This window comes from Pseudomicrostroma glucosiphilum, assembly GCF_003144135.1.
Source record: "Pseudomicrostroma glucosiphilum strain MCA 4718 unplaced genomic scaffold BCV69scaffold_2, whole genome shotgun sequence".
In the NCBI taxonomy this organism is placed as follows: domain Eukaryota; kingdom Fungi; phylum Basidiomycota; class Exobasidiomycetes; order Microstromatales; family Microstromataceae; genus Microstroma; species Microstroma glucosiphilum.
Window position 1 is genome coordinate 238,436 of NW_020289914.1, and position 23,535 is coordinate 261,970.

At 55.7% G+C, this 23,535-nt stretch overlaps 10 protein-coding genes across 10 annotated transcripts; 7 read left to right on the forward strand and 3 right to left on the reverse strand.

Moving 5' to 3' along the window:
* Positions 1-586: 586 nt before the first annotated feature.
* On the forward strand, positions 587-2,604 carry BCV69DRAFT_286276 (pre-mRNA splicing factor; the record flags this gene model as incomplete). Its single annotated transcript, XM_025493518.1, has 2 exons — positions 587-1,523; positions 1,595-2,604. 2 exons carry the CDS (start codon positions 587-589, stop codon positions 2,602-2,604), a joined length of 1,947 nt encoding a protein of 648 aa, XP_025349863.1.
* A 346-nt stretch (positions 2,605-2,950) lies between these two features.
* BCV69DRAFT_296685 (hypothetical protein) lies at positions 2,951-4,495 on the forward strand (the record flags this gene model as incomplete). The annotated part of the gene is made up of 3 exons (XM_025494034.1): positions 2,951-3,501; positions 3,577-4,164; positions 4,240-4,495. 3 exons carry the CDS (start codon positions 2,951-2,953, stop codon positions 4,493-4,495), a joined length of 1,395 nt encoding a protein of 464 aa, XP_025349864.1.
* Positions 4,496-4,740: 245 nt separating this feature from the next.
* On the forward strand, positions 4,741-6,820 carry BCV69DRAFT_280307 (hypothetical protein). Its single transcript, XM_025491566.1, has 4 exons — positions 4,741-5,502; positions 5,569-5,787; positions 5,854-6,171; positions 6,253-6,820. The coding sequence occupies exons 1-4, from the start codon at positions 4,853-4,855 to the stop codon at positions 6,674-6,676; spliced, it is 1,611 nt and encodes a 536-aa protein (XP_025349865.1). The 5' UTR covers positions 4,741-4,852; the 3' UTR covers positions 6,677-6,820.
* A 732-nt stretch (positions 6,821-7,552) lies between these two features.
* On the forward strand, positions 7,553-10,120 carry BCV69DRAFT_280312 (hypothetical protein). Its single transcript, XM_025491567.1, has one exon. It carries the CDS (start codon positions 7,919-7,921, stop codon positions 9,896-9,898), a length of 1,980 nt encoding a protein of 659 aa, XP_025349866.1. The 5' UTR covers positions 7,553-7,918; the 3' UTR covers positions 9,899-10,120.
* An 837-nt stretch (positions 10,121-10,957) lies between these two features.
* BCV69DRAFT_280313 (carbon-nitrogen hydrolase) lies at positions 10,958-12,580 on the forward strand. The gene is made up of 4 exons (XM_025491568.1): positions 10,958-11,801; positions 11,870-11,989; positions 12,064-12,438; positions 12,518-12,580. The coding sequence occupies exons 1-4, from the start codon at positions 11,207-11,209 to the stop codon at positions 12,553-12,555; spliced, it is 1,128 nt and encodes a 375-aa protein (XP_025349867.1). The 5' UTR covers positions 10,958-11,206; the 3' UTR covers positions 12,556-12,580.
* Positions 12,581-13,027: 447 nt separating this feature from the next.
* On the forward strand, positions 13,028-14,273 carry BCV69DRAFT_244817 (Thioesterase/thiol ester dehydrase-isomerase; the record flags this gene model as incomplete). Its single annotated transcript, XM_025490130.1, has 2 exons — positions 13,028-13,255; positions 13,335-14,273. 2 exons carry the CDS (start codon positions 13,028-13,030, stop codon positions 14,271-14,273), a joined length of 1,167 nt encoding a protein of 388 aa, XP_025349868.1.
* Positions 14,274-14,349: 76 nt separating this feature from the next.
* On the reverse strand, positions 14,350-15,601 carry BCV69DRAFT_310228 (Sedlin). The gene is made up of 4 exons (XM_025494773.1): positions 15,084-15,601; positions 14,910-14,971; positions 14,740-14,825; positions 14,350-14,648 (listed from the first exon to the last, which is right to left on the reverse strand). The coding sequence occupies exons 1-4, from the start codon at positions 15,524-15,526 to the stop codon at positions 14,556-14,558; spliced, it is 684 nt and encodes a 227-aa protein (XP_025349869.1). The 5' UTR covers positions 15,527-15,601; the 3' UTR covers positions 14,350-14,555.
* Positions 15,602-15,714: 113 nt separating this feature from the next.
* BCV69DRAFT_310229 (hypothetical protein) lies at positions 15,715-17,277 on the reverse strand. Its single transcript, XM_025494774.1, has 2 exons — positions 15,930-17,277; positions 15,715-15,842 (listed from the first exon to the last, which is right to left on the reverse strand). Exons 1-2 carry the CDS (start codon positions 17,208-17,210, stop codon positions 15,801-15,803), a joined length of 1,323 nt encoding a protein of 440 aa, XP_025349870.1. The 5' UTR covers positions 17,211-17,277; the 3' UTR covers positions 15,715-15,800.
* Positions 17,278-17,458: 181 nt separating this feature from the next.
* BCV69DRAFT_310230 (hypothetical protein) lies at positions 17,459-22,068 on the forward strand. Its single transcript, XM_025494775.1, has 2 exons — positions 17,459-19,716; positions 19,849-22,068. Exons 1-2 carry the CDS (start codon positions 17,605-17,607, stop codon positions 21,742-21,744), a joined length of 4,008 nt encoding a protein of 1,335 aa, XP_025349871.1. The 5' UTR covers positions 17,459-17,604; the 3' UTR covers positions 21,745-22,068.
* BCV69DRAFT_275640 (hypothetical protein) lies at positions 21,945-22,929 on the reverse strand (the record flags this gene model as incomplete). The annotated part of the gene is made up of 3 exons (XM_025491083.1): positions 21,945-22,035; positions 22,178-22,517; positions 22,662-22,929. 3 exons carry the CDS (start codon positions 22,927-22,929, stop codon positions 21,945-21,947), a joined length of 699 nt encoding a protein of 232 aa, XP_025349872.1.
* Positions 22,930-23,535: the final 606 nt, after the last annotated feature.

Sequence of the window (23,535 nt, forward strand, 5' to 3'; positions counted from 1 at the left end):
CCTTCCCAAATAGATTGAACTTGTAGATGCCATGGTGCGGATGGGCCGGGTCTTTCGTCGTGGCTTTGCTGAGGAATGTGTATCGGTTGGCGAAGAAGCCTACCCCACCCAAACCGGGGAAGCGGACCTTGATCACCGGGACTGTATTGAAGCCGCTGTTTAGCTTAGCCGGCGGGACGAAGAGGAGATAGTAGACGCCGAAGAGGGTGAGAAGGACAGCAGCGCCGATGGTGACCGTCGAAGGAGACGAGAATGAGATGATGGAGGCCATGAGAGAATCTAAGCCTTCCGTGGCAAAAAGGATGAAGGAAGACACAAGGGAGAAAGCAGCAGACTTAGGTATGGGACCCTTGGACGAGCCCCCTTTATAACGTCGTACTATAGGGAAGCCGCATCCCCGCATCGGACATGCACGGAATTTGGCAGCATCCCCTTCCGTCATTCCGCCCTGTCTGCCTTGCGCGCGTGGCTGCCACTGCCACCCGTTCCGTTTCCGACAACGGGGGGCGAGACTGATCTTCTTGAATCCAGTCCGTACAATTGATACCTTGCATAGGGCAACTTCCACCTTAGGCCTTCTGCCGATATGAACTCGCTCGCCGGATACGGATCCGACTCGGGCTCCGACACCGCCGAAGGCTCTACCGTGCGGACGTCGGCTGCTGCCTCCTCATCAAAGCACCCCTCTAACGCTACAAAAAGGGGCAGGTCCTCTCCATCCGATGACGAAGCTGGAGAGATCGATGCCTCTGATGCCTTCGGTCTAAATGGTATCAGAAGGCCAGAGCCAGCAGCTGGCAGTAGTTCAACTTCGCATCCCAAGAGTAGCGCGACTGCCGCGTCTGGCCAGCCTGGCCAGGCAGGCAATGGCACTGTTGCCGTTAGGACAGCGCCCGAGGTGATCTTGGATGACCCGATGGCTCAGCGAGCTCTCTTGACACGGCCGACAGATACGACGATGCATGTCAACATTCCTTACTCGGACCTCTCTCTCCCAGTCGTGGGGCCCTCCAACCCATACTCGCATCGGAAGCTCGGCGCCTTGCAAAACTCGGTAAACGGGCATTTCGAAGGTACTTCAATGTCTGACTTTGATTTTCGGAATCAGCAGAGGACGTTCGACAATCTTGGCTATGCGAAGGACCCCAGCATGTACACCGATGGCAGCCAAGTCGCCGGGGGCTATGTTGGTGATGTTGCCAGAGCAAAACAGCTGGACGGCGCCTCGGCCTTGGAGCTCAGAGGAGGACTACATTCAGATCGCCAGGCTGCAAAGGAGCGGAAGAAGCAGAGGGTAGGACAGGAGGGTGATACATCTGTAGTGGAAGGCGAGGGGGCATACGTTGGTCCATGGGGCGGATGGACAGGTGAGAAGGTCCATGTCACCGAGGGCGTTGGTCCAAGTGAAGAGGAGATGCAAAGAGCTGAGGAGCTGAGTACAGTGAGGAAGAAGGAGAAGAAGGAAATGGAGGAAAGGCGAGCGAGAGAAGACGAACAGGGTACAGAGAAGAGCATCTTCCATGGTGAGTCATATGAGAGTGGTGAAGAGTAAACGAATGATGCGCTGACGAGATCTCATACTGTTTCGTGTCAGGCAAATCAATGTACGACTACCAAGGACGCACGTACCTCCATATACCAGGCGATGTCGAGACGAATCTGCATGGAGAGTCTGGCACGCAGTCCTGCTTCATTCCCAAGTCTTGCATTCATACCTGGACTGGCCATACAAAGGGAGTCTCTGCTATTAGGCTCTTCCCGGGAAGCGGCCACCTGATGCTTAGCGCCAGTATGGACACGAAGATCAAGCTCTGGGATGTCTACCACGAGGGCAACTGTCTGAGGACGTTCATGGGCCACTCAAAGGCAGTACGAGACATTCAATTCTCGAATGATGGCAGGCGCTTCCTCTCGGCAGGCTATGACCGTCAGATGAAGCTATGGGACACCGAAACTGGCCAATGCTTGAAAGCTTTCTCCAATGGAAAGGTGCCTTACTGCATCAAGTTCCACCCAGATGAAGACAAGCAAGACACCTTCCTGACAGGTATGAGCGACAAAAAGATCGTGCAGTACGACATCAAGACGGGAGAGGTCACACAAGAGTATGATCAGCATCTGGGTTCAGTCAACACCATTACCTTTGTGGACGAGAACAGAAGATTTGTGACTACGTCGGACGACAAGACCATGAGGGCGTGGGACTTCGACATTCCCGTCGTGATCAAGCTGGTGGCAGATCCGATGATGCACAGCATGCCTGCTGTGACGCAGCATCCAAACAAGAAATGGCTCGCATGTCAATCCCTTGACAACTCGATCTTGGCCTACTCCTCCGACTCTCTGCGACAGAATCGCAAAAAGTTGTTCAAGGGCCATGTAGTTGCAGGATACGCCTGCGAGATTGGCTTCAGCCCCGATGGTCGCTTCATCTCGTCTGGAGATGGGGAGGGCAACCTGGTCTTCTGGGACTGGAAGAATGGCAGGCTGTTGAAGAGGATCCGGGCCCACAAGGAGGTTGTGATCAGCCATGCTTGGCTGCCGCACGAGACGAGCAAGGTCGTCACTGGCTCCTGGGACGGTACCATCAAGCTGTGGGATTGAGGCTCGGAACGGAGCGCCCCTGACGGAAGTGGAGAATTGTGGCGGTCCGACTCGCACTGTCCCCATTTCCGCCAACCTGATTCCCTTTGTCTTCTCAGCGACATCGTGTATATCATCCCTCCTGCTTCTTGTCTGACCTGGCAATGCTCAACTCTTCGTGACAATACAGGTCTTACACACCTTCGTACGGTCGAAGATGACCGCCTTCCCTCCCTTCTGCGGAGCACGGCTTCTGATGCGTGGACAGCTGAGCCCGGCTCTCGGTTCAAGGCAGCTCATGAGCCGGGCCCAGGCAATGCCATCGCTGCATCAACTGGCATCGATTTGTGCCCGATATCGCTCCACCATGGTGCAGAGAGAGTGTGTTCGGACCTTGCCGCCATGCCGACCATTCGCCTTCGGGGTCTCTCTGTCGCAGGATCGGCGGTTTGCAACGTCCACAACTCTGTTGGCTCAGCCAAGGAATGTGGACTCGCATGGTCCACCTGGGGTAGCGCAGACAACTGAGATACCTACAGGGCCTGCCCAGTCACAAGAGAGCCAGGACCCTTATTTCACTGCTGCCGACGAGGCTTACGTGACCTCCTTGCACGCGCAGGGCAAAGGACGGGGAAATGCCTTCACCTTGGCCGGTTGGGGTATCTTCGCCTTCGTCGCGGTCCCCCTTGCAATGGGTGTCTACTCTCGAGAGCGAGCCAAGACGTTGGCCGGTCAAAGTGGTGGACGCTTTGGCTGGTTCTCGAACCTTTCTCCAGGTCAAAGGATGGAGGATGCGTGGAGGCAGGAGCTCGCAGACTCGTTTGGTCGTGTCTATGCGGGCGTGATGAAGGTTGCATGCAACCTGCCCACAGGTGGCCAAGAGTTTGTAAGTCGGCAATGGCTGGACTTTGCGGATTGGTGAGTGATGCAAGAACCTCAATTCGTGAACCACATTGGCTCTGACCAGGCTTCCAAACCCTTCGCTGGCCATAGGGCTGTCAATCTTCCTACGTACCAGCTGACGGTGCTTCCCTTCATAGCCCTGAACACCGCGGTCTTCATCATCTGGTGGGTGCCTATACCTGCCGTACAGGTCTTTATGTCACGGAACTTCGCCACTGTCACCGGTCACAAGCGCTTCTTCACACTCTTCACTTCCGCTTTCTCGCATCGCGGCCCTATGCACTTTATTCTCAATCAAGTCGCATTACTGTCGGTTGGCTCGGTCGCACTTGATTCCGTGTCTAAGCTCTTTCCGATCGAGAAGGTCAAAGAAGCCAAGCAAGGCGGACTTCTCGCTGACGGCTGGAAGCTGCCTGAAGTCGACTCTACTGCCAAGCTCCTGACTTTCTTTCTCGGTGCCGCCTTCGTTTCCGGCGGATGCTCGTGGGCTTGGAGGAGAGTGAGGTTTGCACAAGTCCGCACAGCTTATCAGCAGGCGGTACAAGCGGGTGCGCCTGCGCCGTATCGATTAGCGTCTTCGTTCAAGGGAGCGGAAGGCTCGGGCAGCTTGGGCTCCAGCGGAGTGGTGTACGGGCTCTTCACACTGACGGCTATCATGCATCCTGACAGTAAAATAGGGTGAGTCTTCGGCGGGGATACTGCTAGCCCATGATCTCACTTTCGCTAAATTTCGAGATATGTCACTATTGATAGCATCATCTTCCTACCGCAAGACTACGCCCTTGATGCACGAACAGCGATGACCGGCCTACTGTCGGTCGACCTCGGCATGCTTCTCACGTCCATCATCACAGGAAGATCTTTCTTCATCGATAATGTAGCTCATCTGGCCGGCGCCGCGTTCGGAGTGGTGTGGTACCACTCTGCGTACCTCATCTGGGAGTACAGCAGGCTGGTGGACCCAAAGAAGCTAGCCCGTCGTGTCTTCGGCGGCGAGCAGTCATCATAAAGTCGACCAGCGCTTCTCCAGTTTCCCCTGTCACACCTCTGTTCACGATGCCTGTCACGACCCATTAACTTGTAGTCTACTTTCTATTTGGCTCTTCAATAGCTGATCACCACTTACGCACTATTTGTATCATGACGTATAGCCCTTCACTGTCTCCTCACCACTCACGCACGTTCCTCTGTATCGCCGTACTCTGGATGGCCCGTCCGCCTGCGCTTTGATCGCGTCTTGTCCGCCGTCAACGTCTCATCAAGACAAAGCCGCGCCGATACCCCTGGTGATTCAATGCATGCGACATAAGTAGGTCCGCTCGAATCTTCTCTGAGCGCCTGCTTCTACCTAATCCGACTACACACTATGCGAAGACTCGTTCTACAGAGGTTGAGTCAGCGCCCCTCCACGACCACGCAGCCTAGCGTAAATGTAGCCAGGCTGATAGCCTCTCGACAGCGGTCGCATACCCTGCCTCGCACAGGCCCATTCGTCTCGCTGCTAGACAAGCAGGACGCTCGATCTCCGCGCCCTCTCTTATTTTCTGGCGAGCTTCTCACTACGAGGACGCATCTTGGCTGCCGGCCAAGACCATTGGCAACGCTAAGCATTCGAACGTACTCGGCGTGGTTTGCTTCTCGTTCCTCGGAGAGCTCGTCTGGAGGCAAGGCCAAGAAGGACAGTGAAGATAGACATGACCGCTCCAGCGAACTGATATTGAAAATGCTCGAGCCGCCGAAGGATGGATGGTACGGCTATGCGAAACTTAGCTGCATCATGTTGTCTGTCGGGGTGTCTGTCTATGTAGCATTGGCATACTCCTGGACCAGGTCGGCCGACGAGCTCCGTGCGCTCATAACAGAAAACGGTTTTCCATCACGTGCAGCTTTGGAAGCCAAATACCGAGAGCAGCGGGCTCTGAGCTTCGATAGAGCCTACCAGATTATTCTCGCGCTTCTCCCACCGCTCCACATGCCCCCATCAGCTCATGAATTGACGCTTCGTTTGAAGGACTGGTGAGTGACCTGGACGGTCTGCTTTGATGCTCAGGCCGGTGGACTGACTTAGCCCCCGCAACAAAGGTATACAACTCTCCCACCGTGCCGGTCCGCAGTGGTTCCTGTCCTCATTATCAACACAGGCGTATTCATATTATGTAAAAGAAGAGCTTTGACCTTGGCTGCACGTCCCCTCCACGAAGTCTTTACATTCCGAAATCTTTGTCTAACGGCCTTTCAACACACCTCATTCGGGCATTTCCTCTTCGTGCAGACAGCTCTGTGGACTTTAGGTTCTTATTGGTCAGTATGGCAGGCCAGCCGAGGCGGCGGTGTATCGGGGCTACTGATGCACCTCTCAACTTGCAGTCTTGAGCCCTCATCTACAGACCCGGTTTACCTCTTATGTCCAAAGATTGATTCGACATGGCACTTCACCGGCTTTTACTTACTCGTGGCCGTCATCGCGCGCGGGTACAGTGTTACACCTTGGGCTATGCGTCAATACTTCGCAATGGGATCGTATCGAGAGTCCGTCCTCGGACGGCCGACATTCAAGGGTTTCAGTACTGAATGGTGGCGTCTCTTTTATCGAAAGACTCTGGCTCTCGGCCCAATGGGAGGGGGGCCCGTCGTGTACGCCCTTCTTGGACAGGGAGCAACTACCCCGTCCGAGACCAGGGTTCAGTAAGTCCTTGCTAGAGCACAGTGGCAGGTGGAGTATAGTGCTGATGTCCTCCCTTCTCAAATTCTTTCTGGTCTCAAAAGGATCCCCTTGCTCTCGTGCGATGTCTCTTACCAGAAGCTGCAGATGTCTGCACTATCGACCCTATGCCTCTTTGACCTCTTCTGCTTACTGTCGGGCAGAATGCGCTTTGATCATGCGGCGCATTTGGCCGGCGCGGTGTATGGATTGACCTACGATCAAGACTCCCGCTGGAACGAGCACCGCGCTCGATTTCTCGAGAAACTCAACAAGGCCCTTCAACGCCAACCAGGGGGGGTAGCAGCCTTTTCCAAATGGTACCAAGCTGAGACAGAGGCTGCAGGTGTGCCCGCTGGAGAAGATTCGCCGAATGTGGTAGTCCGCAGGGAGGCACTGAGCTCACAGACGGAGAAAGAGCTAGACGCGGCCCTGCATGGTGAACCCGCTGCACTGAGGACTGAAATGGCGAGTCATGATCATATGTAAATCCAGAGAAGGCGGGAGCAGTCGGTAGGCGACGTGCAAACCGCCTCTACGCAGTGCCTGTCTCACCTGGCCTGCTTTTTGCTCACGTAAAGAAGACTCAAAGACTAACCCTCGTGGCTTTCCCAAAGAGCTGGACAAGTGCCACAGGACCTCCGTGCGGAGCGAGTACCTGAGGCGAATCAGGACTATCGCCTGTAGATAGGCGGGAGGGGAGAGGGAGATGGGCGGAGGAAAGGGGCAAAGGCGCGGGGTGAGGGTGAGTCTTATTCCGCATAGGCTTTTGATCGCCGTTGCTCCGACGCTCTGTGCTCACACCCTACCCCCCACATTCGGCACGCTGGCCACTGTCCTGGGAAATGCCAACTGTATAGCCGAGGATGGAGCAATCGTTATAACGCTCGTGGTCTGTAGCACATGCGAGGCGAGAAAATCAGATTGCATTCCTTGCTTGCGTGATCGTGGAGCAGGGCAGGCTGCCGGCGGCAAGGCGCTACTGGTGGCCAGAGGTGCTGGCTTCCCACTGATCCTTCACACGGGTGGGCCGTGCTTGTGGGAGCGGAGCGGTGTGTGAAGAGGCTGCTGCGCCAGAGTTTGAGACCGCTGCACGGCACCTATCGCAAAGGGGCTCAGCGGCGTCCCCACGCTACCTTGGCGAATCAAAGTGTCGCTGCTCGGATGCCGAGGAGTCGCCACGGGATACTGACGCGGTGCCTGGGGGATTGTGCGCCTTACCTGGGGCACCTCACCACCTCAAGTCCGACGTGCATGCTCACGCCCGATGCCTGGCCAGAAGCAAGGGCGGTGCGAAGGGGGAATGCGGCATGCCCGGCTGCCCAATCTCTCGCTTCGTGTGTGCCACAAACTGCGATTGTTCCTTCCCACTTCGGCAACTTTTTATCGCAATGAAGGCGTCACAAACGTGGAGAATGCACCACAGCAGCACCAGAGGAAGAAGATTGAGCTCAGGCCTGGAGGCACCAGGCAGGGGAATAACCAAATTGATCTTCCTCGTCGACGAGACCGAAGCGAGCGAACTCGGCACGTCCTCTTTGCAGTACTGGCATTGATGGGAGGGCTTGCTCCTCTCGATAACTCCCTTTTCCCATCCGTACCTCCTATCAACACCTCTTCAGCATTTAGAAGTAGCATTGTCAGCATCATCTCACCTCACAGTAGCGAGCGATTCGCACTCTGCTTCCTCCTTCCATCGTGGTCCGGAGCGCTCCTTCATATCAAGCTGATATGGCCACAGCCTTCCTCGATTCCTCGCTGCGAAAGCTTCTCTTTCCCTACCTTGAAGGTGCGGATCATGAAGACCCTTCCAAACCCACACACTGGATGTCGAGCTTAGCAGCAGAAGCGCTCGGCCTCGATCCTTCAACCTCTTCGTCCTCTCTATCTTCTGCCTCCTCCTCGTCATCGTCCAGTAGAAGCAGAGCTGCTAGGCCTCATGGCAAAGGCTCCACAGCGCTCTACACCTCCTCTTCCACCCACAACACCGCTACGTCATCCTCCCGCACTTGCGATGATCTGGATCAGATGAAGGCCGTGCCATGGGCTAGCATGTACCTGAACCAGTACGACGAAGGGGAACAGTCGAGCAGTGACGAAGAGGACAATGTCTTTGCGGCTGCCCCGTCCACGAAACCTTGGGCCTCAAGGCAATCCCCCCAAGACACAGTCCAGCGACGAGCGACGCTTCCTTTGCACTTCCCAGCCCGTAGGCAGGCCTCATCATCTTCCTCCCAGATGCTTGCTCCTACCCACCATGCTCTCACTGCACGGGCCGACGCAGATCCAGTCTCTTCAACAGCAGACAAACCGAAACGTATTCGAGGGCTCTCCGCCCCAACACCGCTGACACCTGCTCAGCCTTTGAATCACGTCAACACTTCCTTACCAGTGCGTATCCCACCGCCGAGGATCTGCCTGCAGGGCTCAGCAGAAGCAACTTCTCTGCTTCCCATCAGTCGTCGCCAAAGTCGATCCGATCGGGATGGCTGGCCGCAAGAGGGCGAGCTTACACCGTCCTCGTCCAGTAGCAGCCTCGTACAGTCCGGTGAAAGCGATGGATCTTTCTATGGCGATGCTGGGGATGACGATCCCGAATCTCAGCTTGCAGCTGGGATCGCTCGACTGAAAGCCAAGAGGAGGCTGGAAGAGGCCACCCAGACCGCACATGCCAAGACACAATACGAGAAGGTGTCAAAGGCCGAGGACATCACCATCGTCACCACGGAAGATGTCACCAATGAAGACACGGACGCTTCGGATCTTTCGGCCTCCCGACTTATCGCCGACAATTGTGGTTTCATAGAGACTTTGGCCGACATCGTCTTGGAACTCAAGATCCGACGCTCTGGCTCGTTTCGAGGTCGAGCGACCTCTGCATTAGACGTCCCCTCGCTAGCGTCTGACCGCCTGCATCCAACGGGGTTGCCCCGCAGCCAGTCCCTCGATGCACTCGCCGAAGGCGAGCTTTCGCAGCGCATGGGGGCTCGCCCTAAGTTTGGACCCGAAGGAGTATCAACCCCGGCTTCACTCTCGAAGGAGGTGAGGCAGTGGTCGCAAGGCCGACGATCGAGCGGTTCTCGACACACCTCTCCGCTGTTGACATCGAGGTCTCCGTCGCCAACTCCTCTTCCTCCTCCTGCTAATAAACAGGGGACGTCAGCGAAGAGTCTGTTTGGTGCCATGTCCCTCGTACACGCATTGCTCAACCAATCTGCTGCGTATAGATACTGTGCAAGTATAGCTGAAGGTACCTCGGAAGAGGAAGAAGAGCAGAAGCAGCAAAGTGCCTACCTATCGAATGATGCCGATGGAGAGGGCGACTCCGCCACGAGTCCGGATTCAGATGCTATCGACTTGGGGACCGGCGACATAGACACCACGGCCTACAGTTCCCTTTGGGCCACGCCGGTGCCATCGCGCTCCAGCTCCTCGTACAATCTCCAGCTGCTCGGCGACGAACGAAGCGCTTTCGAACAGGATGATTGGGCCATTCCCTCGCCTGCTAGGCCGCAGTACCTTCCGTCAACCCGCGTTACGAAGGCGTCATACAATGCCACTCGCCAAGGGCCGCCCTCAAAGCAGCGTGTGAGCCCGCTGTGGGCTGCCACGGGCGAGGATGACTTTGGGACAGATCTTCTCGATGACGCAGGCGCACAGCGTCCAACTTACCAACGCTCTTGGAGTAGTTTCCTCGGAATGTCCGTCTGATGTGGCGGCGACTCTCACGCACCTACCACTGTATCAATATACCTAGCCGCACTTCTCCACGCTACAGCCCCATACTCTGTTTCGCCTGACGACCATTGCGCCATGTGTAGATTCCTGCATTGCTTACTTTATCCGTTGTTCAGCCACCCTTGATAGATCGAATCGTACCACTTCATTGCTTGTTTGAATGAGAATCTCTTCTAGACCGATTCCCACGCTCAACAGGTTCGAGACTGTCGGCTTCTATGGACGCCTCGGCGCCGATCCTCTCTTTCCTCGCTTCCCAATGGCTATTTACGCTTTTTCACACACACAATAGCCGGGGCTGCAGCGCTCGGAGTCGGCCCCTCTTTGACATCATTATCAGCCGTTTTCTCACCGTTGCCAAGATCGGGAAGGGAGGGCCTAGTCATCGAATGTGGCGGCGAGGCCAACAAGCTCTGCTTCTCACGCCCAACCTTTCGTCATTGTTACACCTTTTCGCTCGAGTCGACTCCGGAATCTCTCTCACACTCCGAAAGACTTTTGTTTACTGACTCGCTTGTCGGCTCCTTTCTTGATGCCCCGGGGACGTGGTTCTGAGCATAGGTTGTGGACAGTGGGCTCTGAAGGTGCCTGTCTCAGCCTTACCCCGCATCATCAGGGGCTTGCCTGTCTGTCGCGTGTGAGTCCGCCTTGGCTCACCTGACTCTCTGCCTGACCTTCTTTCCCAGCCAGGGTGCGTGTGCCCTGACTCCGACCGCCGGCACCTCTGCGTGCATCCGCGGTAGGCAGACAGTCACTTGTCACCCCCTCTACTTGCCCCTCGCTTCACCACATGCTGATTCAGGCCTTGCTTGTCGGCTTGGCCGCTGGACTCAGCAGCAGCAGCAGCAGCAGTGAGGATGACATCGCAGCAGCCTTGAGCTTGAGCCCAAGGGTGCCTGCCAGTCGGAAGGAGGAGGAGGAGAAGCGAGGAGATTGTGCGGGGCAGACAGCCTGACAGGGAGTCGAGGGTCCGGCTGCAGCCACGGCTCATCGCCGCCCCGGTGCCCCGCTTCCGTATTTCCGCTCTCAGCCCTTGAATCTTCCTGTCTCCTTTCACTCTGCTTTGTGCCCACCCCCCCACCTTTCATGCTCAGATACCGCGCCCTTCGGCTCCCTGCTGCCCCCTTTGCATCGTCGTCGCTATTGTCAGCCCAACCTGCCTCGCCATTACCAGTCCCAGGGCCCAATCGACTCCTCACTCGCAGCTCACATTCTCACCTCCTTGCCCATCGCGCCACTCATCATCGCCTCTTGGCCCACTCGTCGTCGCCTCTGAGCAAAATGACACGTCCATCATCGGCTTCCACTTCTTCTTGGGCGAAACAGTCTCCTTCCTCCTCAGAGCAGCCCATCTTGCGGCTGAAACCCACGCGTCTGGCTCTTATTCAGCTTGGGCAGACCTCGCATGACAAGGCCTTTAATATTGAACATGCGCGTGAGGCAGTTCACAAGGCGGCCAAGGAAGATGGAGGCGCAGACATGGTCGTGCTGCCCGAATGCTGGAATTCCCCGTACGGCGTGTCTTTTTTCAATGACTACGCGGAGGACTTTGGCGGACTTTGGGAGAGAATCAAGCGGCCCATTGATCGTAGAAGCGGATCGCGTTCGCGCTGGAATGATGACGAGGACGAGGACGGGGCGGTCAAGAAGGATGCAGCAGAGGTACAGGATGGACTTCTGCTGAAGCGATGGTGTGTGGATGGCCTGGGTGGAGCAGCCGTCGAGGTACATCCCGACAGCTGCCCCTCGGAGACACTTCTCTTTATGAGCGGGCTGGCCAGAGAATTAGGTATCGTACTCGTTGGAGGATCCATTCCGGAGAGGAACGCCAAAGACGGCAGGCTGTATAACACAGCCACCGTTTTTGATCAGAAGGGTGAGCATACTTTCGTGGCCGTAAGGTGTCTTCGTCAAGTCTCACACTGCCGCCTCCTCTCATTGCAGGCCGCTTGATCTCGATCCATCGCAAGCTCCACCTGTTCGACATTGACATTCCTGGAAAGATGACCTTCCAGGAGTCGCTCACACTGACCGGTGGCGACAGAGTGACTGTCTTTGAATGCTGTGAGTGGACCCATAGCTTCTTGCTGTCCCGCTGTAGAACATTTTCTGACCTACGCAATTCCTCACCTACACAGCGCTCGGTCGCTTTGGACTGGCCATCTGCTACGACATGCGCTTCCCGGAGCTAGCGACTATTGCAGCTCGCCTCGGTGCAGGAGCAATGATCTACCCGGGCGCCTTCAACACAACGACTGGGCCCCGTCACTGGGAGCTTCTGCAGAGGTGTCGGGCGATGGACAATCAGCTCTACGTCGCTGCCTGCTCACCGGCTCGAGCGACAGAGGAGGAGATCAAGAAAGGCGCATACCCTGCTTGGGGTCACTCGACCATCACTGACCCATGGGCCTATGTTAAGGCTACCATGGAAGAGCAAGAGGGGATTGCGCGATGGAAGCTGGAACCGTCGGAAGTGGAAGAAGTCAGGAAGGGAATTCCGATCAATCGGCAGAGTGAGTATCATCGGACCTCGGAGAGGGTTCAACGCCTTCGTGAGCTGATGCTTCCCCTTTTTCTCGACATACTGTCCAGGACGTTTCGATGTATACAGCGATGTTGCTCTGTCGTGACAGGAGGCGCATGGGGGGGGGGGGGCGATCCCGTGCTCCTCCTCCTTGCTCCGCGAAGACCTCGGCTTGATCCACAACTCAGTGAATGCTGCAGTGAGACTTCGCATGAGGCGCTGAGATACATCTCATTTCAGATAATCTGATTCTATTATTGAGCTTGCTGTAACCATTGCTCCGCCTTGTGCTCTCGGGGCGGCGTGTGAAATTTCGGGGTGCCGGCAAGGCCGGAAGCCGGTCGAGCGAGATTTGGAGCATAGGCTGCCTTGATTCCCGTCTGTGCGATACTCAAATTGGCGCCCTCACTCTCGGCGATACGTGGCTCCTTCCCAAAGCTCCCCTTTGCAGCTCTTCGCTCTCACCTTCCCTCTCGCTGCTGTCAGAAGTCACTGGCTGTATCACGCAGCGGCGCATATATCACCGCATCCTCATCCAAAGCGCTTCACCCCTTCCGGCACTTCAGTCTGGGACTGCAATGACTGCTTCTCGAAGCCCGTCCAGAGAGGTCGAAGTGGGTCCCACTCGAGCTCGCTCTGGGGACCTGACTGGAGAGCGCGAAGGGCGTGAGCCTACCTCGCAGGATGAGCCAGTCGAGACAGTGGAAGGAGCGCAGCAGCAGACGTTGCCTCAAGAAGAGGTCGCGGTACCAGTAGATGTAGCGCTTGATGTTGAACACTTGGACGCGAATCTGTTCCGAAGCAAGGTGTGTAGAGGCTAGCATGGTGGGAACAGGATCAGAGACGTAGTGACTGACGAAGATGTCCTATCTGTTGCTGCTGCAGTCCCTCTGGCAACCTGCAAAGGCCAGAGGTGTCTTCGGAGGTCAAGTCATAGGACAAGCTGTAGCCTCGGCGGCCAAGACGACTCGGGAGGATATGAAGTTGCATTCGCTACATTGCTACTTCCTCCTTGCAGGCAATCGAGCTATGCCAATCATTTACAAAGTCTCCCGGGTACGCGATGGAGGGTCCTACTGCACCCGTCAGGTAGACGCGCAGCAGAATGGCAGGTGCATCTTCACCATCATCCTCAGCTATCAGGTGCCAGAGCCTCTTCAACCAACTTTTGCTATCCCTTTGCCGGAGGGCAGTGGTGACAGCGAAGCAAGCACTTCCTCTGCACCGCCTCCGCCGAGCCCCTCGTCACAGGTCCTGCCTCTCTCCTCGACCTTCACCAGAAGTCCAACACCCAACGACCTGATTGCCAATCTACCTAGTCCCGAGGAGTCGCCTCTGAACGAGCAGCGCTACGTGGACATGCTCCGAAACAAGGCCGCCAAGCTCCCCAAGCGGGTCAGGGCTACCCTCGAGGCCGTGATTCAGGATCGATTGCGCTCCCCAGTGGAGATCCGAAATGCCTTACCGGGAATGTACGATGAGGACACCAGTCTGCCCACAGAAGGGTACGAGCAAGCATTCTGGCTACGAACGCGCGAAGCCGTTGGGCAAGGAGGCAGTGGTGATGAAGCTCAAAAAGCTGCCCTCGCATACCTGAGTGACTTTCAATTCCTGTCGACGATCCCTAAAGCGTTGGGCAATTCGATGCGAATCAAGATGATGGCATCACTGGATCACTCGATGTGGTTCTACGCCGACTTTGATGTGCACGAGTGGCTCCTCTTTGTCATGCAGGCTCAGGCCGCTTCTCATGGCAGGGGCATCGCACTTGGCAGGATATACAGGCGCGACGGGACACTAGTCGCAGTCTTGGTGAGTCGCTGAGATGCGCTGGAGGATAGCCATGCCACCTCTGACATCCTCCCTGCCGCTGCTACTTTATTTCCCTCCCCCAGGCTCAGGAAGGTATGGTGCGCGAGAAGCTCGAATCGGACAAGGCGCCCAAGGCAGCCAAGCTCTGAAAGGCCAATGATCCCACCTGCATGTTCTCCTTGTCCTCCGTTGTCTGGCTGCGTGACGTGAGATATCATTATTATTGTACAAATAGAAAAGATCAAATGCTACCCATCTAGCGCCCGTCGACCTCTTGCTTCGCTTGCCATGCCTCTACAGATGCTTCCGAGCGCTTGCTTTCACCTTTGTGTCGAATGACTGCGAGATGATCGGGGCGTTGAGATCGTGAAAAGGATTTTGTACGATCTATAAGAGGCGGCAGAATGCAAGGCATAAGTCTAGCGCCTTCTTTACTGACGGGGACGCAGTCTCCGCTGCCACTTCCGCTAAGACTCACCTTGACCCAGAGCTCCCAGATGTCCAGGAAGAAGTTCCGGATACCATCGTCGTGCTTGTGTTCATGCAGAATGAGGAATTTGACGTCTGCAACAGCAAGAGAGTAAGGGTAAAGCGTCAACACTGAGACCATGCAGGCATTGGACTAGAGGTTGCTGAAGCGGTACTCACTGCCTGGTACAAGGAACGCCGAGGTTGTCCACTCGTTGATCCTGTCTACCGCTTTCATATACCTATGGGGGTAACATGTCGTCGAAGTTGACATCAGCACTTCTTTCAGCCTTTTAAATGCTCTGCAGGGCCTCTCCTCCTGCCGTCGCGATATCTGCTCCTGCCAATACTCACATCAACCCATTTGTGAACTGCTTATCCTCTACAACGTCCAACGAGCTATGCGCAATCATCTGCAGTACATGCTTATCATTGTATCTACCAAAGCCAATTCCCTTGCCTTCTTCCGAGCCTGCGCCCCCACCCGAGGCTCCGGCAGCCGAGCCGCTACCGCCTCCAGTGGTACGAGACGAGGCGGAGGAGGAGGAGAGGCCCCCCGCCAGCGCACCTAGGGCTCCTCCAAAGCCAAAGAGCCCTCCTGAGCTAGCCTGCGATGCTCCTCCTGCTATACTATCGTCTTGAGAAGCGCTGTTTAGGCTGCTTTGCTGATTGGACGAGGACGAGGAGGAAGAGGAGAAGAAGGAGGCGGCTCCCGAAGACGTGCTCGGCTTGGAGGCTAGGTCGGCCGTGTAGAGTGGATTGTCGCGGGTGCCGACGATGACAAAGTAGTAGCTCATTGTTCCACTCGCGCTATGCTAGGCTGATAGGAGACGACAGCGACGTGAGACGGTATCGCACGGTAAGAGCTGAGGTGCAATGAGGAGCGTAGGATGCTTCATGCAGCAATGAATGAGTGAGTGTGGGTCCATGCGAGGGAGGGCGGAGACGCGGAAAGCGGAACGGAAGGTAGGACAGTCGACGAAGAGGCAGGCAGATCTATGCTTTTGAGCTTGATGACTAGAAGTACATAGTGTTGATCACAGGAAAGAGAATGGTGTAACATCGGAAAGCTCAGGAAGGCAGAGCAATGGTATAAAAGTTGGGCCAGACGAGCTGTTGGGGTAGGCGATGGAGGTAGCGAGAGTCAGTGTCTGCCAAATTGCCTTGGCAACTTCTCCTCCCAACTTCAATGATGCTCACCTCGTCCTCGACAGCCTTACGAATCAATTCAATGAGGAACTTCTCGACCTTTCCGACATTTCTGAGAACATGTTTGTCTGCTTGACCGACCGAGGACTCAAGAGTGATTTGAGGGATGAGGCGCTCACCCAAAGTGGGAGGTCGCTGAGGTGGCTGCATCTGCTGATGGGGCTGGTTCAGCCCTTCATACCGGCTACCCATACCATTGTTCAATGTTGCAGGAAGCGTTGACTTGTGGCCGGCAGTCTTCGTTCCCGAGACGCCCTGTGGGCTCTCCCCTACTTCACTCTCAGTTGAGTCGTCTTCCACGAGCGACAAGTGCACTTTCCTCCCTCTGCCATCTCCTTCCTCGAAAGCTACCACACAGCCAGCCTGGACACCAAGACCTATCACTGAAACACTCAGTGGCAGCTCCATAAAAGCTGGCGTCGGATGGTTGACGAGTAAGGAGGTACTGATACCGAGCTTGAGCGTGTTCGTAGACCATACGACTGAGAACTGCATCTGCAGATCAGGGATGGCAGACGCCGGAGGATTGTCTGAGGAGTCTTCGCCCATGCCATGGTCCCATTCTGCAGGGGAGCGTCCGTCGCGACCAGAAGAGAAGCCAGCATGAGTGGGTGCGAAGCTGGACGACCTCCTCACTTCGGGACGAGAGTGAGAGGGTGGAGTGGGCGTCTGCCACGAAGGAAAATACCCGGATCCATTGTGGTTTCCGCCTAGCAGTCCTCTGTTACCGAGGCCGGCTCCCCATGCTGGGGTATTCAGTCCACTATTCGAGACCGAGGCTGAGCCATTGGCCCAATTGGGGATCGATGCGGGAAAGCTAGCCATCGACCCTCCCCCGCCGTGCACTTGCTGCAGCTCGCTAGTGGAGTACTGGCGGAATGTCTGAAGGCGAGGGGCGGTGGTTCCTTGGCCTGAAAAGGGATTGTTGTGCTCTGCGAGCTTGCTGAGGTGCTGACTTGGCCTCATGTACTCTTCGCCTGGAAGGGTGATGTCTCCATCTTCCATCATTGTTGATGTAGCTCCTGGCTGAGCGTTCCTGCGCGTAGCTCCTTCCTTGGCCGTCTGCCCCTGTATGTCTATGAATTGCCTCCATACGTCTCCTATCTGGGTGAGGCTGACATCTGGCGGATCGTTGCCGAAATCCAGGGAGGTGAGGGAGATCGGCCCAATGAAGTCCGGTCGAGCTGCCGCGGAGAGGGATCTATTGAGCTTGGCCAGGAGGGACTGAGCCAATTCCCCGTCCAGGAGGGACCAGTCGAGCTCCAACGACATTCAAGGAGCCGCGTCAGAGCACAGACAATGCTGTGTGATGGCAGAAGGAGTAAAGTAAAGGAGAAAGGCAAAAGTCGGGACGGAAGTGATGGATCTGGGACCAGGTCCAAGGCTGGAGAAGCGGACACGAAGATTGAACTCCGCACTCGCGTTGAGTGCACGGAAACAGAGGCGCGCCAGAATTGATTGAGTGGGCGCCGCTGAGAGGCCCAGGCAGACGGACAATCAGAAGGGAACCAACCAGTCCACGTCTCCACGTAGCCCACTTCGAGATCTTCCCACTCACCCCTACACCTGCTCATTCCATCATACCATCAACGGCCAGCACTGAGAACGGCAGTCACGGAGGGGGGGGGGGCGCCATCCCCGCACACTGTCTGGCCAATCTTCCGCTATGTCCGTCTCAGGCCGAGTCCATGGGGCCCAGAAGGCCCAGCCAATCGTCATAGACGACTACGACTCAGACGAGCTCCCGCCCCTCAAGCTCGTGCAAAAGACGCCCAGTCGTCAGGCCTCAAGCAAGAGCAGCCAAGGCAGCTCTGCTGACAAGAGGAGTCAAGGCAGTACGAGCCAACGCTACTATAGTCAGTCTAGCCCTATCCGGGGTGAAGCCAGTGCACCCCTCTCCACTTTGAATACTAATGAAGCAGGTGGGAACTCGCTTCGTCCGTTTCGGCAGGGCGCAAAATTCGGTTCTCAAAGCAGCTCAGGATCGGTAGACTTATCAGCTCCAGTTGCGTCCCTATCAAGCCATCGAACCCCGAAGAGAGAACGGGGGGACATCATTGTGCTCTCCTCTGACGAGGAGGACTCTAACAGATCACGGGCGCCGCCCCCTCCGAAGCGCCGGATCGTGATCGTCAAGAAGCGTCATAATACTCGCTCACAGAAAATTGAAGCTGAGAACGAAGTCCTGCCAACCGCTACCGCGGCGAACGGCGATGGTAGTGCGGACCCTGTTGCGAATGGCAGTCAGAACGCTTCGCTGGATGTCAAGCATCAGACAGTCGAAGGCGCACTGATCTCGGCCGAGAGACAAGATGATTCTCCCGCAGTCTCAAGTCTTCAAAAGACCGAAGAAGAGGCCGACGAGCTGGAGCAGACAGAGAGGGACAAATCTGAGACAAGTCTCACTTCTGAAAAAGATGAAAAGAAAGACTTGGCAGCTGTACCGCCTGATTCCGCCGGGGCCCCATCAATCGTTACCGAACCTGGCGTGAACGCGAATGTTGGGATTTTGCCAAGGGATAGTAAAGCACTGCTTTGGAACCCTTCCGAGCAGCCCTCCGCTGTTGCAGGGCCGTCTGGCGGTACTTCGTCGCATGTGACCACAACGGCTGACGGCGCCGCCATAGCCCCCGGCTCTGTCGACCAGTCTTGGGCTGCCCCCCTTGTCGACCGCGGTCCCGAGATGCCTGGCGCATTTAACTCAGCTCCTACTCTGCCATTCGGTGACATTGCTCGCTTCGACGAAGAAGCTGACGCTGCAGCCCCTCTCCCGTTTCCCTCCATATGGGCACAAGCAATTAATGGGCTATCCACGCTGACCGGTACGGTCACTGACGAGGGAGCTACAACGGCAGATGCACTGGGTCAAATCTTCCAAGCCGACGAGGAAGCTATTGCAGACATGGCGAATCTCAAGCCATGCTCTGCAGCTGCCTTACAGCAATTGAAAGAAGCTGGCTTGAAAACAACCCTGAAAAATCATCAATCTTCTGGACTCAAATTCCTCGTCGATTCAGAGCATCGGCAGCTACCTCGCCTTCGGGAGGGTGACGTTTGCCTATGGGTTGCGCGAAGAGGATATCGTGGTGATATCACCTACGTCAATACAGTGTCGCATGATATGGACAAGAACCCTAAGATGCCCCGAGGAGCTATTCTATCAGACGCCATGGGCTTGGGAAAGACGCTGACCATCCTAGCTTTGATTCTTGCGCCCGATGACGGAAAAGGTATCATCGACGCACCTGACTTAGGGAAGGGCAAAGCTTCGGCTTCTGGCAACAGCACCAAGTCAAGCCCAAGGAAAGAGGTCAAAGCGAAGCCACGAAAGAAGCGTCTTGTCATGCCGACTATGGGCACTCCTCTAGACTTGGATTCTGACATTGAATGGAGTAGCTCTTCCGGGGACGAGTCCGAAGACAGAGAGGCGGCGCAGAAGAAGCTGCCTACCCTCATTGTCTGCCCTCTCTCAGTCGTGTCTAATTGGGTGGGGCAGGTCAAGACTCATCTCGATGCAAGACAATTTCGTATCGGAGTCTTTCATGGTGCGGAGGGGCTCAAGCTGCAGAAGGAGAAAAATTGGTCCAAGTACAACGTCATTGTCACCACGTACGATGTCCTCTCGTCTAGCTACCGACACCTCGCACTTCTCAAGGGGCACATCAAGCGAGAAGTGGATTTCGAGCAGGAGGAGCGAGTGTTACGGAACAGTCTAGACAATTACGAGAAATTCGTCTTGCGGGAGCAGGGCTCTTCTGCTCTTGCCGCCGCGAAAGAGGTGAGTTGTCTTCAGCACAGATCAGCTCACTGAGGCAGCCGGTCTGGAAGGTTGGCCGAAGCGAGGAATCAAGCGAGAAAGACTATCTTGACCTGGGGGCTGATCATTCTTCTACTGCCCTTCTGCCTCCAGAGATCGGCGCAGCGCCTCAAGGAACTCAAGCAAAAACAAGCAAAGCTTCGCCTGATTTGTCCTACGATGACTGGCAAAACAGACGAGAAGAAGAAGGACATTTGCCTTGATCGCGCTCGCAAATTTCGAAGAAACAGCAGTGAAGCGGTCAGCGAAGAGCAGTATCCTGTGATCGAGAAAGAAGACGACTTGCTCTACTGCTGGTCTGGCAAGGTGCGAAAGCCCGAGAATGAGAGACTCATCCACGAAGAGTGGAAGAGAGTCGTCTTGGACGAAGCGCATGTCGTGCGCAATCCATCGACGATCGCTTACAACGCCGTCTTGGCTCTCAAAGCTGAGCGACGGCATGCTGTCACTGGCACGCCTCTCATCAACAAGACGAATGACATAGGCAGTCTGGCTGCCTGGATCGGTGTGAGCCCTTATGCCGGTCAGCCTAATCAAGGCTTGTGGACCAATACCGTCGAGAACAGTATCAAGAAGCAAGAGGCCTTTGGTATCCGCATTCTGAGATCGATCACAAAATCTCTGGTCTGCTTGCGGACGAAGGAGATGCGAATTGATGGAAAGGCACTCGTAGAGTTGCCACCTATGAAGATCCACAGCATGCCTCTCGAGCTGAAGCCGGATGATCGCATCTTCTACGATAATGCCGAGATGGCACTCCGTCAACGCATCGTGCAAATGGTAGAAGACGGCGAGCTTGACGGCAACCAGAGCTGCATTCTAGTCTTCCTGGCGCGCATGCGTCAGCTAGCGAACGATCGAAGGTTGGTCCCCGCAGACCTGATTGATCGTATCTTGGATGCAGACCTGTCAGATGGTCTGCCCGCACAGCCAGGCAGTGACGAGTCGTCCTCACTCTCTCAAGCGCAAATCGAGGTGCTTCAGGAGAGACTCGGCTCGGCAGTCGACATGTATGAAGACTGCCCTATCTGCATGGAGGCATTCACCAGGGAGAACGATCCGGTCATTACTTGGTGCAAGCACATCTTCCACCGTGCCTGCATTGAACAGTCCATAGCCAGCAACCCAACCTGTCCCTTGGATCGATATCCTCTGGTGAGAAGCACCAAACTCATCAGTCTTCCCGTGGAGGTAGAGCCTCAGGAGCTCTTGCACAGCGAAGGCTCAATAGATGGGATCAAGATCGATGCTATCATCGAAATCACACGGATGGTCGAAATGAGCGGGGACGACAAGATCATTGTGTTTAGCAACTTCACAAGTCTGCTCAGGCTTGTAGAGAAGCGACTCGAGTCGGAGAATGTCCCTTTCGTCAGCTTCTACGGCTCTCACACCAAAGGCCAGCGAGATGCTGCTCTCGCCTCTTTCGCTAGACCTCTTCCCAAGTTTTTCAATCTGGCACGATCAGCAGCTAGCGGATCGGCTGCTGCTGGCCCATCTTCAGGCAGTACTCTTCTAGATTGGCTGGACAGAGTAGACCTGACACTGCCAACAACAGGCTCAGCGCACAGCAGCGGCGGTTCCAAATCTACGAGCAAAGCCATCCCTCGTGTCATCTTAATGTCGATCGGCGCGGGCAGCGTGGGCATCAATCTCACTGCTGCCTCTCATGTCATCCTGGTAGACCCGTGGTGGCAATCTGCCATCGAAGAGCAAGCCTTTGCGCGAGCTCATCGTCTTGGTCAGACGAAACCCGTCAATGTGTACTGTCTCATCAGCGCTAGGACTGTCGAAGAGCGAGTCATCAGTATAGCACAGGAAAAGGCGCGGCTGTCCAGCTTTGCCCTGCAGGGTGTCACTTTCAAGGGCAAAGCACTCTGGAAAGCCTCGGACAATCAGCAAGCACGTTTGCGTGACCTAGGAGCCATGTTCGGCATGAACGACGAAGAGATGGCTCGTATCTCCAGGGCCAATCGACTACGCAGGTGAAGAAGGTTTACTGCTTGAGGGCCATCGAAGCTTCCGCATCCCGTCACTATCACACACCTCACATAGGGCCCTCTGTCTCTTCTAGGGCGCGTCTCCTACCCCATGTATATCACATTCCCCCCGTGCTACCTGTTAAATTCCAACTCGTGTATTCTCTTCTCGGGTCTCTCTCTACCTCTGTCGTCCTTTATACCATGCATTCAGCTTAGCTTGAACTCGGAAGTGACGAGGGCGTCGAAAAGATGAAGCGTCGATGTTTCTGTTCGTTTTTCCTCGCCCTCGTTGCCAGACCTGGACAAGGTAGTAGAGCCCTTCGAAGGTCGTGGGAAATGACATTGAATGAGCGGCGAACAATTCCTCTGGGCCTTCTCACTGGCTGCACTGCGACTTGCCACTCCCCCCAGCAAAACATCCCTTTAATCTACCTGCCCACCCTCCCTTCTTCTTCTTCTGCCTCCCATTTCCATTCCCACTACTACCAGCACCTCCTGCATCACTTCCCGTCCCTTGCTTCTTCGCCTTCACCCATCCAGGTGTAGACCAAGAAGGAATACTCTCCTGACCCGTATCACCGCAACTGTACTTGCCCGACTGAGGACTGGAAGAGCGAGGGGTAGAATCTCCTCGCCCACAGCCATGGCCGAGCCCGAGCCCGATGCCGTGTACGGGACCGTGACCGTAGCCAGTGGGAGAACCCCAAGGTGTGCGTTCTGGGGTGGAGATTGGGAGGTGCGCACGACCGGGAGACTCGTCTGAATCCGGACCGACGAATTCTGGCGGCGGGAAGCGTGGTGGGGAGACTACGCCTGGGCGTCTTCCTCGACGGGCACTGCGGATTGGCACAGGTCGTGGTCGTGGTTGTGGTTGCGGTCGCGGTCGTGACGCTGATGTTGAGGCTGCTGGCGCTGCTGTTTCACCTTGTCCTTGTGGTTGAGAAGCGGAAGTGCGTTGTCGATTGGATCCCAAGAGCTGCTCGCGCTCCCATCCTGAGGCGGTCCCGTCCGAGGGGACGGACATTAGCAGACCTCGAGGCCGAAGGGCTAGCTGATCGTGCTTGTGATGCTCCTGTTGGTGGCGGTTTGATTGAATAGATCTGGACCTAGAGCTGGGTTGGGGAGGGAGAGTGTGTGCATGAGCCGCTGCCAGCAGGGCAAAGCTGAGAAGGAGGAAGGGGAAGAGTCTCATATCGATGGAAGGACGACGACAGCGCGTCGTTGATCACAATCTTAATCGGTCGCAAAAAGGCTTCAAGTGTGCATCGAGCTTTATGTAGCAGAAGGATCAGGCCTCGCTCTTCGTCCTCAGCACAGTCAGAGAAGCAATTCAAATGAGCCAGATGCCAGAGCAACCACCTCACCGGCTCATCTTCGGGTCCGGATAATTTACTCTTGCCTCTTTGCTCTCCACAATGCCTCGGGTATGAATCGTATTCTTTGCTGTAGTGGATCTGCAAACGAACGCTAGACCTCGCTGTTGACAAAGTGGAAGCATTGAAGGCTTCAGAAGATGGCGCAGGCAGTCGTGGGGCAATGAGTGCTGTCATGCTCGAGGGCGCATAGAGTCGACGAGGGCAATGATAGAGAGACTGTTGTGCCCATAGATGGAAGAGCACTGATACAAGATGATCAACAAGTCGAAAGTCGAAACAGGTGCGTGTGAGAGTGTGTATGCATATGAGTGACGAGCATGAAGGTCGAAAGAAAAAGTCGAAGAGATACAGAAGAGTGTACAGTACAGAACACATGGATGTCTGATGAGGGTGATGATGATGATGACAACGATGATGAGGAT